At 55.7% G+C, this 19,540-nt stretch overlaps 1 protein-coding gene across 37 annotated transcripts in view; it reads left to right on the top strand.

Annotated features, from left to right (window-relative positions):
* The window catches only part of CNTN4 (contactin 4), a 730,703-nt gene that overhangs the window by 574,159 nt on the left and 137,004 nt on the right, over positions 1 to 19,540 (top strand). For all 37 annotated transcript variants that reach the window (XM_089305698.1, XM_089305711.1, XM_051831894.3 and 34 more), the window contains 3 exons: positions 1,472 to 1,669; positions 16,845 to 16,947; positions 18,580 to 18,764. In XM_089305698.1, the coding sequence (XP_089161824.1) occupies positions 1,472 to 1,669; positions 16,845 to 16,947; positions 18,580 to 18,764 (486 nt within the window). The remainder of the gene's footprint in view (positions 1 to 1,471; positions 1,670 to 16,844; positions 16,948 to 18,579; positions 18,765 to 19,540) is intronic.

The raw sequence follows: 19,540 nt of genomic DNA, 5'->3' as shown, positions 1-19,540 counted from the left end.
AACCCATCTGCATGCCCGTCCCCGTGTCTGCAGTGGACTGGGAACACAGAACACGCTTCCTGCCACACGCCGGGGCTGAAGTCGCTCACCACCGGCACTCACTGGAGGATTAGACAACAAGACCTTGCTCCGTGATAGGTGCTCTCTTTACAGAGCTGTGTGGCCTCACTACCCCTTCCCACGGACACTGAGTGCGTCTGGACTGGAGACCGGGCTGGCAGAGTGACAGGTGTCACGGCACACTGGAGCTCGGCGGTGTGCCTTCCTGGTTCTCCGTGGAGAGTCACACACTCTCCCTGATGTGTGCAGTGCTGTGGGATGGAAACCAGGGCCCGCATCTATTCACCAGGGCTTGCCTGTTGCTCAAGAAGAATCCAGACGTTCTCAGGTGCGACTGCCTAGCGCAGCCAGCCCCCGGCATTGTGGGAGAATAAAGGTCGGAGACGATGCTGTGGGGCTGGCGCCGCAGCGAGGTGGGATGGGCCTCCGCCTGCGGCCCCAGCATCCTGTGTGGGCACCGGTGTGTGTCCTGGCTGCTCCTCTTTGGGTCCACCTCTCAGCTGTGGCCTGGGAAAGCAGAAGATGTCCCAGATGCTTGGGCCTTGGTACCTACGAGGGAGACCTGGAAGAAGCTCCTGGCTCCTGGCTCCAGATTGCCCAGCTCCAGCCTTTGCGACCATTTGGGGAGTGAACCAGTGGATGGAAGACCTCTCTCTCTATCTGCCTCTCTCTATCTGTAACTCTGCATCGCAAATAAATAAATAAACCCTTAAAAAAAGGAAAATATTGCTCCTGGACTTCTCTTTTACGTGCACTCCCTTGTGGATATGACAGCTTTTTCAGTCTTATTTTTTGGTGGATTTAGGTCAGGCAGCTACTTGATGTGTCTTTAATGAGTATTTGCTGTATTGTTAAATGCTTCCCCACCCCAACGACAGAGAAGTGTTCAGCTTCAGAGTTAAAAAGAGAATGAGAATTTGAGTTGAGAATAAGAGCCCGGGAGAGAAGACCAGATGGAGACTCGAATTATCCTGTCTCAAATAGGGCTGGGAGTTTGGATGAAACCTGTTTCCCTGTGCCAGAGTGTCTCAGTGAATGGAAAACCATCGAAGGTGTTGGCAGCCTTGTGTGGCGTTACAGTCATCGTGATACTGATCGTCTGCATGATGAGAGCAATGAGCCAGTTTCCAGGGTGGCTTCGCATTGCCGTGTGACGGCTGTACCCCTGGGCCTGGCACTGGAGCAGCCCTTGACGTTCAGAAGTTGGGCCCTGCGCGGTCAGTGCTTAGTGGGTCTTCTGGTTCCCTTGGCACTGCACCCCTGAGTCTGAGGAGATGGCCGGGCGCCTTGGGGAGCTGTGACTGCTCCGTTTGTGTTTGGCAGGACAGAAGGGTTACTGGGTGACAGCGTGAATGTCTAACGTGGCTATTTCTGTCCTGAAGACAGCAGTGACGGTTCCTTTTGTTTGCAGAGCTGAGCTACGCCTGGATCTTCAACGAGCGCCCCTCCTACCAGGACAGCCGCCGCTTCGTCTCGCAGGAGACGGGCAACCTGTACATTGCCAAAGTGGAGCCGTCGGACGTCGGCAATTACACCTGCGTGGTCACCAACACGGTGACGAACCAGAGAGTCCTGGGGCCCCCCACGCCGCTGGTACTGAGAGACGACGGTGAGTCTTCTCGGTGGTTTCCCGAATTCTGCTGTTTATCGCAGTCTTGCACTGAGTGTGGAAAGATGTATTACCCGCACTCAAAGCTTGATTTTTTAAGTTAAATTTAAGAAAAGTTAGATGTTTCCCACATTTCTCTCCACATATACTGTACTTGTGTAAGGAACAAACCCATGAATCTGTTTTGGAAAACTGATGAGCAGCCTCATTGCTGATCTCACCAGGAATGGGAGGTGGGTCCAGGTGATCGTAAGTAACACAGGGTTCTATTTCTTACTTCTCTCCCACCTAAACTGTGTGCACAGGCTGAGCACTGTGTGTGAGGTTGACCAGTTAGCTCATGAATCAGGCCTCTCCCGTTTAAACTGTACCACAGGCTGAGTGCCACGTGTGTGAGGTTGACCAGTTAGCTCATGAATCAGGCTTCTCCCACCTAAACTGTATGCACAGGCTGAGCACTGTGTGTGAGGTTGACCAGTTAGCTCATGAATCAGGCTTCTCCCATTTAAACTGTGCCACAGGCTGAGTGCCATGTGTGTGAGGGTGACCAGTTAGCTCATGAATCAGGCTTCTCCCATTTAAACTGTGCCACAGGCTGAGTGCCATGTGTGTGAGGGTGACCAGTTAGCTCATGAATCAGGCTTTTCCCACCTAAACTGTGTGCACAGGCTGAGTGCCACGTGTGTGAGGGTGACCAGTTAGCTCATGAATCAGGCTTCTCCCACCTAAACTGTGCCACAGGCTGAGTGCCACGTGTGTGAGGGTGACCAGTTAGCTCATGAGTCAGTTCAGGTAATTCAGCATTCGGTGTCCAGGAAGCAGTTTTATCCGAGAGCCTCTGGATTTCCTTCCCGGGAGGAGCACTTCCCACTGCAGTGCAGTGCAGGAATCACCAGGACACCTGAGCCGGGAGCTTCCTCCCTGCATGTTAACAGACGCTTTCCGGAGAATACGTGCCTTTCCCTCCGATCACCTGAGTGAGCTGACCCGGCTGTGTCCTGTTGCCACCTCCAGGGGGCGCCCGGCTCTCCCCACCTGGGTCTTTATGTTCCCTTCCTCCTGGGCAGCCCCCGCTCCACACTCTGGTCCTTCCAGTTTCACACCCACCCCCCCTGCACCAGGGGCTTCTCCTTCGGCACTAAGCACCTCCATGACTGTCCCACATGATCGGGGTTCCCGGTGCTCCTCACCCACCTTTAACCCAGTCTGCCCAGCACCTAGTACCATACCCAGTACCCAGGAGTTGCTGAGTGCATGAAGCCTGCACTGCAGGCTGGCGTCAGGACCTAGGAAGCTGCAGCCAGCGTGCCCAGGTCCCCAGGTGCTGCCGCATGTCCCTAGGCCCTGCCGCGTGTCCCTAGGCCCTGCCGCGTGTCCCTAGGCCTTGTGTCCCTTTCCCGTGGAGCGCACACAGGCATCTTCACTCTGAGCAGCAGGGACTCCACCCGCCAGCTGTCAGTCGGGCGCGCTACCTGCAGACACCTTGGGGCTGCTTACTGCACTGATCCGAAGCCGGGAACCAAGCACCCGGGCCATTCTCCACTGCCTTCCTGGGCCACAGCAGAGAGCTGGACTGGAAGAGGAGCAACCGGGACTAGAACCTGGTACCCATATGGGATGCCAGCGCCGCTGGCGAGGATTGACCCAGTGAGCCCCGGCGCCAGGCCCGAGAGTGTTTCATCACAAATCAGCAGCAGGAGGGCTCGTTCTGCAGCAGGTGCTGCCCACTCATTCTTAATTTCAGTGAGAGTTGCATCGTGGAAATTCATGCCTTCCCCACGTAGAGCTGGGGTACGTAACGTAGGCATTCGAACATGTGCCTAAGCATGTAGGTTATTTCATTAGCTTGTGTCTGGAGGCCAGAGGAGAGGACGTACAAATCAAGAAGAGGGTGCAACACTAAGTGGACGCCCTTGTGGGAGTCTGTTCTGTAAGAGTCAAGTCAGAACTACCGCTCCGCACGGCCTGGTGTTCCGTGACCGCCTGTCGGCCTGATGATGTACGGGGAGTGCAGGGTTGGCAGCGAGGCACACTCATAGGTCCCTGCCCCGTGTTGCCCACAAGAGTGTGAGCGAGTCAGGGAGGTGGGAGGAGAACACAGGCCTTGCTGAGCTGGGGAGAGCCTTGCTTAGAGCAGGCGTGGCTCACAAGGCCGCATTTCCCCCAGAACCCAGGTTACTTCTCCCGGGTCCCCAGGAGGCTGCGCTGGGCTGCTAGTCTCAGGCAGCCGTTAGAAGTGAGCAGGGAACCTTGACTGGGATCCTGGGGGAGGGGCACAGTGTGTCATCCACACCTGCTTCCTTGGCTGCATTTGCCACCCCCCCACCCCAGCACTCCCCAGTTCTGTGGGACCTCGCTGTCCACTGGCCCCCTTGCTGCCACTCTGCAGTGGTCAATGTGGCCAGGAGTGAGCGGTGAGGACCCGGAGCCAGGCTCCCTGGGGAGGACCCAGCCCCACCGTGGCTGAGCCAGGTGCCTGTGGGAGTCACCTGTGTGTTGTTACACGTGAAGTAACGCCTGTACAGGCGTCCACAGCTCTCGTAGAAGACATGTTCAACAAAAGGCAATAATTATAGAAAAGTAGAGGCAGCTCAGAGCCGAGGAGGGTGGGGGAACGCTCTCCAAACGCTCACCGTCTGAAACTCAGAAGCGTCAACTCCTGGGTGAGACTTGGCATCGTGTGTTTGCTCGTCCTCTCTGGTTCCCTGAAGTTTCTCACCTATCTGCTGTGATTGTAGGTTATTTGTGTTTTTAGAACGATGTTTGGCAAAGGGTTTTTAATCACAGATTAGTGGATCTGCAGGAGACTTAAAAATCACCCACTTTTATGTCCATTGTTGCCAAAGAAGGGAGCAGAGGGGCAGAGATGTAAGACAAGACGGTGTGGGGCAGACTCGGTCCCGTGTCCGTGCGGTTAGCCGAGGCCCCGGAGGACCCGCTTGGGGCCGCAGAGTCACACACGCAGTCCGTTGCTTTTCCTTTATGACCTTTGAAAGCCTTGCATAGGGAATTCTTGCGCGTGATCGCTTGTTGTTTTGGGGTTCTCACCTCTGGGAAGTACAAGATGGAGAGGTGTAGACACCTGTGGGAGAGTTTCCTGTCGGAGCTTACAGTTATCTTACTAGACTCTAAACTCTGCTGTGAACGTGCCTCAGCGTGCGAGGAAGGCACCTGCTGCTCGGGGCCTGTGAGGGGGAGAGGAACAGGGAAAGGTGCGTCACGTGACGAACGCGGCCGAGAATGAGAGCCCAGGAGTCTCGGGCAATGAGGCAGTGTCTGCGCTGTCTCTGCACCTCTCACGCACAGGTGTACAGCGCGTCCTGGAGAACAGTCATGGGGACTTTGCCTTTTTCCCTTTTCCTTGAGACTGCCTGGACAGTTCAGTCCTGCTTGTTGGACCTAAGAGGGGTGTTGAGCAGTTTGCAGCCTGTGTCTGTTGACTGGGCTAGACCAAGGTTTCTGTGCTGATGGCTAAGAATTGTCGAGTGGTAGCCCCGATTAGAGTTCTATAAAGGAGGGAGAGAGCGGGGAAGCCGTCCTGTCTCATTGCATGTATTGTCGGGTAAGCCTGTGTGCGGGGTATGTGTGTGTGTATAGACACCAGCCCTCTGCACAGGTTATCCTTGGTTATCTACAAGTAAACTCCGCTTTTCTCAGTGTTGCCTCTGCTCCAGTATAAAATTAAATATATAAGGTGTGCATTGATCATCTTATCACGGAAATAAATGACCATGTTTTCTCAAGTTCTCACCTATTTTCCCACCCTAATTGTATTTTAGCCCTAAAAACCTGAACAAGGTCAGCCTCAAAGCGTTTACTCTTCTCACCTCAAATCAAGCCTTTGGCCGGCACAGCGGCTCACGAGGCTAATCCTCCCCCTGCAGCACCGGCACCCTGGGTTCTAGTCCCGGTCGTGGTGCTGGATTCTGCCCCCGTTGCCCCTCTTCCAGGCCAGCTCTCTGCTGTGGCCCGGGAGTACAGTGGAGGATGGCCCAAGTGCTTGGGCCCTGTACCCCATGGGAGACCAGGAGAAGCACCTGGCTCCTGCCTTCGGATCAGCACGGTGCGCCGGCCGTAGCGGCCATTTTGGGGGTGAACCAACGGAAGGAAGACCTTTCTCTCTGTCTCTCTCTCTCACTGTCCACTCTGCCTATCAAAAAAAAAATCAAGCCTTCACCTCTGGGACGAGAGACCAGTTGATGACCCCAGTGTCCTGTAGCTCCTGAGCAGCCAGGGAGCCAAGGGGACAGAAATAGCTGTGCCGGAACCAGTGCTGGCCTGAGAGCCGGGAGGGGGCGTGGTGGGGCTGGGAGGGAGCCCAGACCTGCCACCTGCAGGACGCAGTCAGGCCATCGCCTGGCCCTGGGTGTTCTTGGCTGTGGAAGTGGGTTATTTTTAATAAGCTCTATCTAAAGTTCATTCTTGTTGCGTGCTGCTTCCATGGGTCATTTAGATGATGACAGCATCATTCGTGGACCATATAAAATTATCAACTTAAGCATTGGCCTGCTACAGTTTTATCAGATATCAGGTACCCACTGTGGTCGCCCTGGCAGGGCCAGACAAAATGATTTCACAGGCCTTACAAGGGTCCCCCACCCTTGAACTTTGGTCTCAATGTTTGCTCAGACCAGCAGTATGAGGCCCTGCTCGCAGATGGACACAGGCCACTGGCTCAGCTCTGTTCCCAAGGCTGACCCCAGTCTCAGCAGTGAACTCAGTGGTCACGCTTTCTAGATTCCGTGGCACTCGGTGAGGCTTTGCCTCAGTGGCCATTACACCTCCCACTGCTCAGAAGACTACACACCTGCCCCCACAAAGTTCCAAGTCCTTAAAAATGGAAAGAAGGAAACTAGAATATTCTGGAACATTCCTGATGCATGTCCTGGGTCTAACAGATTTCCCTCCTAGTGTCCCGGACAGCACCAGCTTCCCCAGAGCCGTCACAGCCACTGTTTGTCTCTGTGAGCAGCTCAGCTCTGTTTGCAGGCCACTGGACAAGCCAGGTGGTGGGCTCCACCTGCTCTTCCCTAGGGCATCTCTTTAGAGGGTAGACTAGATCAATAACCTCTTATTGATGGTGGAGCGTTGCAGCAGGCAAAGATAGGCCCTCTACTCAGACAGCGCTCTGTGTCATTTACTGTCTAGCGTTTGTTCCAAAACTCTTGGCTTTATTGGACCCTCGCTTGTGATTGCAGCTCTGGCGTGGCTGTGTTGCAGCCCTCCTGTCTTGCTTCCAGTTCTCCACCAACAGCACAGGGTGTGTGTGCAGGCATTACACATGGCCAACAGCACAGGGTGTGTGTGCGGGCGTTACACACGGCCAACAGTACAGGGTGTGTGTGCGGGTGTTACACATGGCCAACAGCACAGGGTGGGTTACACATGGCCAACAGGGCAGGGTGTGTGTGCAGGCGTTACAGACGGCCAACAGCATAGGGTGTGTGTGTGGGCGTTAAACTCAACCAACAGCACAGGTGGGTGTGTGGATGTTACACACTGCCAGCAGCACAGGGTGGGTGTGTGGGTGTTACACACAGCCAACAGCACAGGGTGTGTGTGCAGGCGTTACACACTGCCACCAGCACAGGGTGGGTGTAATGGGCATTACACACAGCTGGGAGGAAGACGTCAGAATGACTAAAGGTTGTGAGATACTCTCCTGAACTGCCGTTGCTGGTCTCTAATCACAGTCTTGGTGGCTCTGGGTGTTTGGAATGCTTGACAAGCCTAGAATTCAGCAGTCAGTGTCAGAGCCTCTGGCTGGGCCAGTTCCATTTCACTTCGTGGGGCCAGAGTCCTTGGATGGCCACTTGTCTGGTCAGCTAGGAAGCATCTTTTAAATGCCTGTTGTGTTTCACACGGTGAATTGAAAAGATGTGATTCAGCCCCTGGGGACCTACAGTCGCAGAGGTACCCGAGTTAGGAGAGGGACTGAAGCTCATTCTCTACTGTGATTACTGATGGGGTTCCTAACAGTGGACTTGCAGACAGGGATCCGGAATGAAATAGGAAGCAGAAGCGCCCAGCCCGGAATACAGTTGCCTTGGGCATTCTTCGGAAAACGCAGTCAAACAGCAAAGACTCACTGAGCACCTGCTGTGTATTTGTCTATTTGTCATTAGAGACGTGAACATTGTTGTGTGTACTCAGGGATTATTGTCAGACTAATTGCAGGCTGGGGTGGAATGAGGCCACAGTGGGGGAGCACAGAGAATGGGAGTAGCAGAGTTCAAGTTACCTTGTGATGAGCTCTGTCGGGGGCAGGGAGGCCACAGGGAGACTGCACAGGGTTACAGCGTGGGGAAGGACCCTGGCCTGCTCCTGGGAACGGGCCAGGCTTCCACAAGGACCTGGACGACCTGGGACGGAGAGGATTCCAGGCGGTGGGCACAGTTTTTGTTTAAACCAGGGATGCACAAAGTCCCTCCCCAGGCAGAGTCTAACCATGGCCTGTTTCTGTAAATGAAATTGAAAATCGTTTTCCATAAAATGCTGAGTGTTCTTGGCTCACTCCGTACTTCTCTATGATTTCTGTTGTTATTATTAAAAGCATTTCTTTTTACTTCAGTGCTGTAATTAGCCATTGCTGGCGTCTGGACATGCCGTTGTTCTCACGAGTGATTCAGTGCTGGCGAACTAAGAAGTCCCTTGTCAGTTCTGATAGTTTGTTGTCTTCCCCATTTCTTCTGTGCCTGGCGTCAGTCAGCTAGGAGTTGTGAGCCTGTGACTGTCTTTTTAAGTTGAGCTGTCCTGGCCCACAGCCTGTTTGGTTGCATGGTGCCTACGTCTGCTCTCCAGCCCTCACGGTAGTGTAGGGGTAGTGGCTGGGCTAAACAGAGTCCTCACTCTGGCCTTTTGTAGAAAAACTTTGCCAACCCCTGACTTCCATCTTTAAATATCTGAAGATTGCCATAAAAATACTGGTTCTTTATGCAACAAAGACTTAAACTAGGCCAGTGCATATAGATTGAGGGAGGGTTTAGTTCAACACAGTGTGAGGAACTTACAGCAGTATTGCCTCAAAGAAGGCAAAAGCCAGCTTAAAAGATGATCTTGGTGGCCAGCACTTTGGCCCAACAAGTTAAGTGACTTTTATAGCATCTGCATCCTGTATGGACACCGGTTTGAGTCCTGGCTGCTCTACTTCTGATCCACCTCTGTCGCTCCCCCTCTTCATGGAGGAACGACACAGGACCCTGCGCTGTTCTTTTGTCTGCTCGGCCCTTCCTGGGTTTGCTGCTGGTTCTTCCCGGGTTGGCTGCCGATCCTTCCACCTCCGTGGAAGGGCGGCTCCCCCTGCCACTTTCCCCACTTCCGCGGGGGAGCGGCACACCGCCGGCCGGCTCTCTCGGGGGCTGCTCAGATGTTCTCCTTAGATGTTCCTGGTGCATGTTGTCTCTCTCCTCCTTTATAGTCCTCTACCACCAATCCCAACTCTGCTACCCACACGCCGAGTACGCTGCTCTCCTCCAATCAGGAGCAGGATCAGCTCCTGCAGGTTATTGGTCAAACTGGAGGCAGCTGTGTAGAAGCTGTTTCCTCCTCTCCCAGCGCCATATTGTGGGAGAGCAGATGCATAGAATTAGTCTTAATTCCAGTAACTTAGTCTAGTCCGAGTTGCTCCCCACACACCTCCCTGCTAATGTACCTGGGAAAGCAGCGGAAAATCACCCAGGAGCTTGGGACCCTACACCTGGATGAAGCTCCTGGCTCCTGGCTTCAGCCTGGCCAGCCCTGGCCATTGCAGACATTTTGGGAGTGAACCAGTGGTTGGAAGATCTCCCTCTCCCACTCCCTGTAACTCTGCCTTTTACATAAATAAAATAAACCTTAAAAAAAGAGAGACGACCTTAGGATGAATGGCGCATACTTGGAACCATTAATAAATTATTTTAGGGATTCAGATCGACCGCTGCTGTCCCAAGAAGACAGGGCTCGCTGGTCCGTCCACTTTCATGTAGAAGTTTTCTGGGAGGTGTGTGTTTCTGTGTTCCAATCATCAGAAGGGAAGGAAGGAGGGGAGGTTGGTGTGAGGTCAGACTCCGGGTTTGTGTTGCTGCCTCGCAGGTTTCTGAGGCTGCCTAAACTCGCCTCGTGTGAGGAGCAGCATCGCAGGCACCCTGCTCTCTTCTGGGGGTGGGGGTTCTTCTTCAGACAGGTGTGGCCTCAGGCTCTGGGCACTGGCCTACGGGACAGCAGGTGGCGCAGGGGGAGGGGCTTCGGAAGCTCCAGGGGGCCTCACGGGTCTCCTTCAGGCAGGCACGTGAGAGGTCTTGTTCAAAGAGCAGAACAACAAACCCGCTCACGGGGATTTCGCTGAGTATTTTTGAATTAACAGTGTGGCATCCTCTGACTTGTTTCTCGAGAAAGGCAGCATGGTTCTTTTCCAGTAGAGAATCCCACCCTGTGGACGCTGGTGAGCGTCCTCTGTGGTTCAGTCGTGAAGGCAGGGGCTGGCCGTACCTTGGGCTTCCTTCTCCCGGCCCTGTGTCCTGCAAATCGTACTTAGACAAGCTCAGTGCGCCACTGGGTTCTCTTCTGTGCCCTGTGAACTTCTTGTTACCTGGTTAAATTCTGCATTCTTACCAACACCAAGACAGCCGTAAGCACAGCCCAGGTTTAGAAGCGGGGCAGTCATTGCCACCAGGCATCTGGGTTCTCGGCTCCTGCTGGGACTCCCGCGCCAGCACCGTCCCGGTGGCCAGCCACAGGACACCTGTGCTAGCGTCGGCTGGAGCCTCCTCGTCTGCTCACAGATAGGAGAGTGACTTTCAAGTGTGGTCCAGGAGCTTGTTAGCAATGCAGATTCTCGGGCTGCATCCAGCTTCCCTGAACGAGAAACGTGGGCCCTTTGGTGATCTAAGAGTGTACAACCACGGTTTGGGATGAAACACTTGGGAAGCCAGTTCCTTGAGTCGGTGCCTGCCTGTGGCCGAGCCAGAGTGTGCCAGGGGCAGGAAGAGGAAGCTCGGGCCCGGCGCCCCCTGCTGGGCGCAGGCGGTGGCGCCGGTGGCTCAGGGGAGATGTGCCCAGTGAGCTGTTTGGATGGAAACAGTGCTAAGCCCTGTCTCTGAGGACTCTGAAGTGTGGAATTCAAGTGCTGGGACTTTCGCGCTTGCTCCTTGCCTCTGGACTCCGAAGAGCAGGAAAGAACAGGCATTCATGAATGAAGACATTTCCTTACCTTAGGTATAAAATAGATACACGGCTCGGCTGCCTGCTTGGAACGGAAAGCACACGCTGTCCGTGTTAGCAAGTCATGCGTGCATGCAACAGAAAAGGAATGTCGCTGGGGTCTCATTTCCCGCATGAGCCAGATTGTATTCTACGTGCTCACTACTTCTCTGCTACATTTTCCCACTTTTTAAAAATAATCGCCGGCGCTGCCGTAGCTCACTAGGCTAATCCTCCCCCTGCAGCACCGGCACACCAGTTCTAGTCCCGGTCGGGGAACCAGATTCTGTCCCGGTTGCTCCTCTTCCAGGCCAGCTCTCTGCTGTGGCCAGGGAGTGCAGCGGAGAATGGCCCAAGTGCTTGGGCCCTGCACCCCATGGGAGACCAGGAGAAGCACCTGGCTCCTGCCATCGGATCAGCGCGGTGCGCTGGCCGTGGCGGCCATTGGAGGGTGAACCAACGGCAAAGGAAGACCTTTCTCTCTGTCTCTCTCTCTCCCTGTCCACTCTATCAAAAATAAAAATGAAAAAAAAAATAATATGAGGGGCTGGTGCTGTGGCGTAGTGGGTAAAGCTGCCGCCTGCAGTGCTGGCATCCCATATAGATGCTGGTTCGAGTCCCAGCTGCTCCACTTCCAATCCAGCTCTCTGCTATGGCCTGGGAAAGCAGTAGAAGATGGTCCAAGTCCTTGGGCCCCTGTACCCATGTGGGAGCCCTGGAAAATGCTCCTGGCTCCTGGCTTCGGATCAGTGAAGCTCCGGCCGTTGCAGCCATCTGGGGAGTGAGCCAGCAGGTGGAAGACCTCTCCCTCTCTCTGCCTCCCCTTCTCTCTCTGTGTAACTCTGACTTTCAAATAAATAAATGAATAAATTTTTTTAAAAAAAGTTATTCGAGGATGGAACAAGAGTTCCAGAGAAACCCCATCGACTGGTCCGTCTCTTAGCCTAATCCCTCCACAATCGGCAGGTCAACTGTAGACCAAGGAGGCTCCCAGTACAAGGCTGATTGGCGGAAGGACTTAGAGAAAGCACTGCTGTCTTTATGGGGTCCTTTGTGTCTTGAAACACAAAGAAAACAGTTTTTGAATTTAATGCAGATAGCAATGGCCAGAACAGTTCAAATGAAGAAAATAATGAAATAAAAATAAAGTCTGGGCAAGATGAAAACAAAAGGAATGGTTCACAGGTATTAGCAAGAGAGAGAGAGAGAGAGAGAGAGAGAGAGAGAGAGAGAGAGAGAGAGAGAAGGGAGGGAGGCAGGGAGGGAGGGGGAAGAAATGAAATATGCAAAGTTGCAGGTAGAACTGGGGAAAATGCCTTCCCTCGTTGTTACGACCCGGCACTCGGGCAGGCTTTCTGTGGGATGGAAGTTCTTTAAGCAGAGGTAAACGCGCCATCCCGTCTCTGATGCGCGTCTCTGTGCTGCAGCTGTCGCCTCCCACACGGATCATCTGTGCTGGGACTCTGGATCTGTTGCTCACGTTCTATAGCCCTGAGCACGGAGCACTGGGCGTGAACCCAGACAGAGCTCCCTGTGAGCAGGCAGACGACTTCCGCAGTTCGTTTTGTCGAAGGTGATTTTGTGGGTGAACGTAGACTGGGAGCCGCAGTGGTGACACAGCGACTTCACGCCTGGGCAAGGTCCACGTTTGGTGTCACAGCACCCGTGTGTCACAGGAGGTCCTGCACCTGCACCTTTTCCCCACTGTCACAGATCTCTGGCCGCCACAGTTTGTTTTCCTTCTTTTTTTAAAAGATCAATTTATTTATTTGAAAGTCAGAGTTACAGAGAGAGAGAGAGAGAGAGAGAGGTCTTCCATCCTCTGGTTCAGTCCCCAACTGGCCGCAATGGCCAGGAGCCAGGAGCTTCTTCCCGGTCTCCCACGTGGGTGCAGGGGCCCAAGGACTTGGGCCATCTTCTACTGCTTTCCCGGGCCATAGCAGAGAGCTGGATCAGAAGAGGAGCAGCTGGGGCTCAAAGTGGCACCCACATGGGATGCTGGCACTTCAGGCCAGGGCATTAAGCCGGTGCGCCACAGCACCAGCCCCACAATTTGTTTTTCTACTCCTGGTTCTGCGCTAAGGGTTTTAAGGGATCCAGAAAAAGTCAGAGGAACTCCCATTGCTCCCAGGGGTAGAGGCGTCGTGTGTCCAGACAGCCATGAAGAAACTAGGAGACGGCGGTGCTGCGAAGGGCGCCCGAGGTGCGTGAGCTGTTTTGTGTCGGGAGTTATTTACTGAGCACCCGTTAAGTGCGGGCTGCAGAGGAAGCTCGGATTAGGGCTGTGAGGAAGACGCACGGCCTGCCGTTCAGCGTCTCACCGTGGATGTGCAAGGGGGACGCCAGCTACACAAACAAACCAGAGACTGAGAGCTGTGAGGGGAGAGAGAAATAGGTTAGAAACACGAGGCTGTGTCACCGGAGCCGAGCCAGGAGCAGGAGAAAGGCCGTTCGTGTGTGGTCAGGGGGACAGGAGGAAGAGGAAACCTTGTCCTCACAAAGGCGCACGCTGCTCCGAGATCTGCGCATGGCAGTGCGTGGAATTCATTTCCTTTTTATGAATTTTTTTTTTAAAAAGAAAGTGTTCGTAGACCAGGGTAGGCGCTGTGGCGCAGCAGGGAAAGCCAGTGCCTGTGTTGCTGGCATCCTGCAGGTGTGCCGTTTGGAGTCCTGGCTGCTGCACTACTGATCCAGCTCCCTGCTAATGTGCCTGGGAAAAGCAGCGGAAGATGGCCCAGGTACCTGGGCCCATGCCAGCAATGTGGGCGACCAGGATGGCGTTCTAGGCTCCTGGCTCCAGCCTGGCCCAGCTCCAGCTGTTGCAGTCATTTGGGGAATGAGCGAGCAGATGGAAGATCTCTCTCTCCCTCTCTCTCTCTCTCTCTCTCTCTCCCTCCCTCCCACCCTCTCTCCCCCATCCCAATTCTGCCTTTCAAATAAATAAAATAAATCAGAAAAAAGCAACTGGTATATATTTTTAAAAAACCCAGAATGTTCATGGAAGCACTTTGGCAGTAGATGAAACTGGAAGCCCCAGTTGTCCATCCACTGGTGTCACGGGGGGCCTGTGTCCCCCAACGGCTCCTGACCCCAGTGTCCTGAGTGTGACATCACTGGAAGCTGGGCTAGAGGCAGCGCAGATGGGGTGAGCTGAGATGAGCTCACGGTAGACGAGGAGGCCCCAGCCCAGTGCGATGGCTGTCCTCACAACCAAACAGCAAGACGGACAGACAAGGGGTCGTGTGACAGCCGCAGACAGGAGTGACACAGCTGCAGGCCAAGGAGAAGTAAGGATTGGCAGCTACCACCAGGAACGAGGGAGAGAGGAAGACGGTTACTCCCAGGGTCTCGGCAGGAGCCCCCCGGGCTGGGGGAGGATCCGGTTCTTTGGCTTTGCGCCCCTCAGCTGGTGCACCCTGGGAAGCTCTCTCAGCAGCCGGTGGGTGACTCTGGGTGGGGAGAGCTGGGCAGCAGAAGGAACAGAAGGAACGAGCTACTGTGTGCTCTGCACGGGGGTCGCCTGGGAGCCATGGAGCCACGTGCAGGAAGCCAGACACAACGGGCACGCCATGTCTGATTGCCCTCCCCGGAAATGCCCAGGAAATGCAGGCGTCCGCAGACGGGGAGCAGGCAGATGCGCGGCCGCCCAGGGCTGCGCCTGGCCGCGGCAGGCACTGGACCGAGCCCAGAGGCTCTCACGGGTGAGGCGAATGTTTTAAAGCTGGGCCGTGGAGGTGGCTGCGCAGCTCGCCAGACGTGGCAAATCTCTGATTTACACCTACGATTGTGCATTATTTCTGTGTGTAAATTTTGCCACCAAAAAAATGTGTTTTAAAAAACGGAAGGATTTCCTGGGAAGCGGTGAGCCCGGAGGCAGAAGAGCTCCTGATGGTTTCAGCTCGTCTGAAGGCTGTGTCGGGGTCGGGGGCCGCACGAGGCGGGGAGGCGACGAGGAGGGGAGGCAACGAGGCAGGGAGGCGACGAGGCGCCCGTGGAGCTCAGCTCCAGCCGGGCCGGCTGCTCAGACGTGAGCACCAGGCGGCGGCGGCTCGGCGTCAGGACCCTGGACTCCGTGCACTGCTCCGACGTTTCTGTGCCCAGAGCTAGGTTGCGTGAGATGTATTTGCCCCTTGGAGTGATGTTCACAGCACACTGGAGGAACATCCTTTATAGGTGATGTTTACAGCAGGAGGAAGGCCGGGAGGGAAGGTAATCACTCACGAGACACCCTTGGCCCCGCTTTATAACCCGATTGTCTCATCTTCCAGCTCACGACACTGCAGTGAAGACCTGACGTCCCGGGAGCACGAGAGACCTCTGTCTCCCAGGGCAATTCTTTTTTTAATTAACGGAGCTTACAGCCGCACACACAGCAATAAAAGGTGTGAACGCGCTCCTGCACTCCCAGCCCTCCTGCAGGTGTCTGGGGGCCGTGTTCAGCCCACAGCTGTCGGCAGCTTGGAGAGCTGCCTGTGACGTGGTCAGGAGCCTCTCCAGGCTCCCAGGCCTCTCTGTGCATTGCCCAAGGGCAGGCAGACCCCAGCTAGGTGCAGGGGAAATGGGGGGCGGGGACCAGAGACTGCCCCAAAAAAGGAGGTTGAGTGTGCGTTGGCCTGCGCCAGGCGTGGACCCAGTGTATCGCAGCCCGGCTGGTGGGAGTGCTCGTGGCAGCGGCGATGGGCCGTGGGGCCAGAGTTTGAGCTCAGAGCACTGATAGTTTGCTGTGGGGTGGCAGGTGAGCTGCCGAGCCCCTCCGGGCCCCGAGCCTTGTCTGCCCAGTGGATCGTGGGAAGGGCTGCCTTGGAGCTGTGCTTCAGCCTTGGAGTGATGAGCGTGGCTGCAGGGAAGATGGCTCAGCAGGGCTCAGTCCTTGAGACCAGAGCATCCGTGAACGCTGTGCTCAGCATCCCAGAAGCCCCCCCCAACACACACACACACACGCACAACCACCACGCCTGCCTACCGCTGTACGAAAGGAACCAGTCTGCACTTGGGTCCGCAGAGCTTGCTGGACGATGTGTCCTCGGTGTCGGGGGCTGGGCTCTGCAGAGGAGCGTACTCAGTGCACACCACGCTGGGCGGGATGCTGCCCTCGGTTACTGCTCCCACCTCGCCTGTAGCCCTTGCTGCTGAGTCCCTGGGGCTCCCTTTTCTCTGGCTGTGGGAGCCTGCAGGTGCGATGGCTGGTTGGTCTTATCTCTGCGAAGCCAGAGAATCCCCAGCTCTCACTGGCATGGTGGGATCAGACGTCCTGAACACACCCAGAAGCTGAGCGGGAGTCGGCACATGAAGGGTGAGAGCGGTGGCATGCGGGTCGAGAACGCCGACGGGCAGTCGTGTGTAGCATTTCTTTATGCACCATGCACTCCACTGGGCTGTGTTGCCTTAGCTGTGAGTGTACGGTCATTTTCCAGGACTTAGGAACAGATGGCCGTCAAGGTAAGGGTGCGTTGGCCAGGTAGGCACCGCTCAAAGTCGCTTACCACAGGTACTAGTTTTGTGTTGGTTCCGAATATGATAAAATTCAGGCCTTGGTGTTACTGCCTGTGTACTGATCCGTGATTCATCCAGTTCGGCCTTGGAGGTGAATGCAAACACGGTGAGCACAGAGTGGGTGCCCAGAAACCCGGGCGCCGTTACGGGTGGAGTGGAGCAGGCGTGTCCTCCCTACGTGCTGCTAAATGCTGTCATGTGTTCTCCAGTGTCTCCAGAAAGATCACATTCTTCATTCCTGGTGACTAGCACTTTTTTGGTCTTCATTTTTTTTCTTCAAGACTGTCTTTTTGAAAAAATTAAGTTGTGTGCCTGGAGAATCGGAGGCTAGGCTGATGGCGTGTTCCCGGCGTGGAGATTTTTCCATGCCAGCGTCGGGGAGAAGGGCCAGGATGCGGTGACTGGAGAGACGGGCCCCGCCCTGAGTGCGGGGCTGACGTCAGCAGACACGCATGGCGTGGAAGGTGCCCCAGGACTGAGCGGTCTCTGTTTCTGTTTCTTCCAGGGGTGATGGGCGAGTATGAGCCCAAGATCGAAGTGCAGTTCCCAGAAACAGTCCCGACCTCCAGGGGCGCCACGGTCAAGCTGGAGTGCTTCGCCCTCGGAAAGTAAGTTCCGGCTCGCTCCCCCGCCCTCCCGCCAGCGTGGGCCGCTGTACTGGGCCGTGCGCCGCGCACAGGGCCCCTGTCGGAAGCCAGAGAACTTCCTCTCTGTCACTCTATCCATGCGGCTGATGCTGCCTCACCCGGGAGAGCGGACGGGTAATGGCGCAGGGAGGATTGGGCTGTCGGGGTTGACCTGGCCACAAAGGAGCCGGGACAGGAAGCACTGTGTTGTTACTGTGACCTGCACGGTGACATGGAGCCAGCGTGACAGGGAGACACTGTCCTTCCTGGGAGACACAGACTCCGGCTGGGGGAGATGTGGGCTTTGGCCTGGCCCGAGGTCCTGAGGAGGCAGCACGCGTTTCTGGATTCCTTTGCAAGTGGCCAGTCTCTTGCCCCTACCTGTTAATCTCCCTCTGCTCTGTTTGGAGCTAGGTGAGCCCTGCTGTCCCCTGAGGGAGTGTCTGTTGTATACAATCATCTGAAAACCACACAAGCCCGATCCTTTGGCCTGGGGCACCCTGGGGAGCCAGTGAGCTTGTCCCTGAAGATGGGCAGTGCAGGTCAGCTGGGATCCCCGTGTGCAGGGTCCAGCAGGGGGCTTTGGCATAAACGACATCTGAACGCGCATCTGAAATCAGGTGGTTTGCTGGGGTGCGGATTTCAGTGACCTCTGGCAGTCTCTGCCCAGCCCCGTCTGTCCATGTGAACGTCCAGCCCCTGGGCGGTCAAGCCTGTGAAGACATGTGGTCCAGCCCTGCCAAGGCAACCACGGCAGTGCTGCAAACTCGGGAAACGCACAGCAGGCTGATTGTTAAACTGACAGTTTGGTGTGGCCTGAGTGTGCCTTTGCCCTGGGTGCAGCCAGGGTCCCCAGCCCTGCCCCCGGTTCTCCCCATCTGTTTCCTGGGCCGATTTGTGGACTGGGCCATGACACTCACTCCCATCCTTGCTTCAGCTGGGCATCCATTTTTAATCGTTTCCTGCCTTGCCAGCTCCAGGGAAGAAAGGCAGCCGTGTCCCACTGTATCGTTCGCTCTGGTGGGAGGGTTATTTTGGTTTCCACGAGCTTGCAAGCCACAGCAGCACAAGCTCTCGTGATGTCTTTACTTTGTACCCCGCAATCGGGGGGTGACTTTCTTACGTCCTGGAAACTCACCACCTTAAATCAGCTGCGACATCGCTGAAGGACCGAATGCCGTGAGACATTAGGAGTCGAGTTCCGAAGCGGTGTGTGACGCCTAGAGGTGCCCTGACTTACCACCGAGAGGATGAAGGCAGATTGTGGACAGGACAAACTCGTGTGTGTGTGTGTGCGTGTGCGTGTGTGTGCGTGTGCGTGTGCGCATGTGTGTGTGTGCGTGTGTGTGTTTGTGCGTGTGTGTGTGTGCGTGCGTGTGTGCATGTGCGTGTGTGTGTGTGCGTGCGTGTGTGTGTCCGTGCGTGTGTGTGTGTGTGTGCGTGACCAGTGGGGAAGGGTGAAAGCAGGTGCCCGGGCTGCCCAGGTGTGTATTTTCCGGAGCCTGCAGTGAGCCGCCTTCCCAAGTCCTCTGCAGAGAAGAGGCTGCACGGCTGCACGGGAGCCGGAGGTGCGGTTCCCTGGGACATGAGCCCCCTCTGTGTTCTCGCTCCCAGTCCTGTACCAACCATCACCTGGCGAAGAGCAGACGGAAAGCCCCTGGCCAGGAAGTCCCGGAGGCACAAGTCCAGCGGGGTCCTTGAAATCCCCAACTTCCAGCAGGAGGACGCTGGGCTGTACGAGTGTGTGGCGGAAAATTCCAGAGGGAAGAATGTGGTGCGGGGCCAGCTGACTTTCTACGGTGAGTCTGATTCCTGCCCGCCCTGCCGCACGGCCTCCGGAGCGGGGAGCTCGGGCCCACACTTGTCTGGAGGGGCTGCGCCTGCCTTCTGTGTGGACCTTGAGGGCAGTGGGGTGAGGGGAAGAGATGAGGGTTTGGGCCGGAAGTGGGGGTGAGCACACCTGCCAAGAAGCCCGGCCCCCCGCCCCCCAGCCTGACACAGGAGGCAGTTGGTTACTCCTGCTCCTGGCCTGTCTCCTGATTTTTGGAAGCTCTCTGCTTCTCTCGGGCATTGCTCTGGGGCTTGGCTAATCCTCTGTAGTCGCTGCTATTGGGTGGCAGTTTGATGGGGCAGCACCAACAATGCAGAGCGCACATCGTCCAAGCTCAGTCCTTGTCGGAGCGCCGGGAGGCAGAGCTTTCCCTCCCCAAAGACATTGTAGGTGCCGCCGCTCCTGTTCCAGTCCAGTCAGCGGCACTGACCCACACCTCTCGCTCCTGGTCGCTGCGGCCTCTCCTGGAAACCCGGTTAGGGCATCGATGTGCAGTCCGACACGGTTCGCGCTGGACGAGTGCTTTGAAAGCCGACTGAACTCCACCAGGTTGGAACGGGCTTGCATCCCTTCTGTCTGAAGTAGAGGATGTAAATGTGATGCGTTGATAATTATTCTAGAAAGGTTCAGTCCACAACAGCGCCCACCACAGTGATGAGGATGGTTCTTCTGGGGCAAGTCGCAGCAGAAAGCGTGAGATGTTCTTGTGCCTGCAGTCAGTGGCAACCCAGAGCTCTCCTTGTT

Source organism: Oryctolagus cuniculus, chromosome 10 (assembly GCF_051225735.1).
Source record: "Oryctolagus cuniculus isolate XC-2025 breed Fujian yellow rabbit chromosome 10, ASM5122573v1, whole genome shotgun sequence".
Lineage (NCBI taxonomy): Eukaryota > Metazoa > Chordata > Mammalia > Lagomorpha > Leporidae > Oryctolagus > Oryctolagus cuniculus.
The sequence above is the reverse complement of the archived record's forward strand: the minus strand, read 5'-3'. Positions and strand labels throughout refer to the sequence as shown.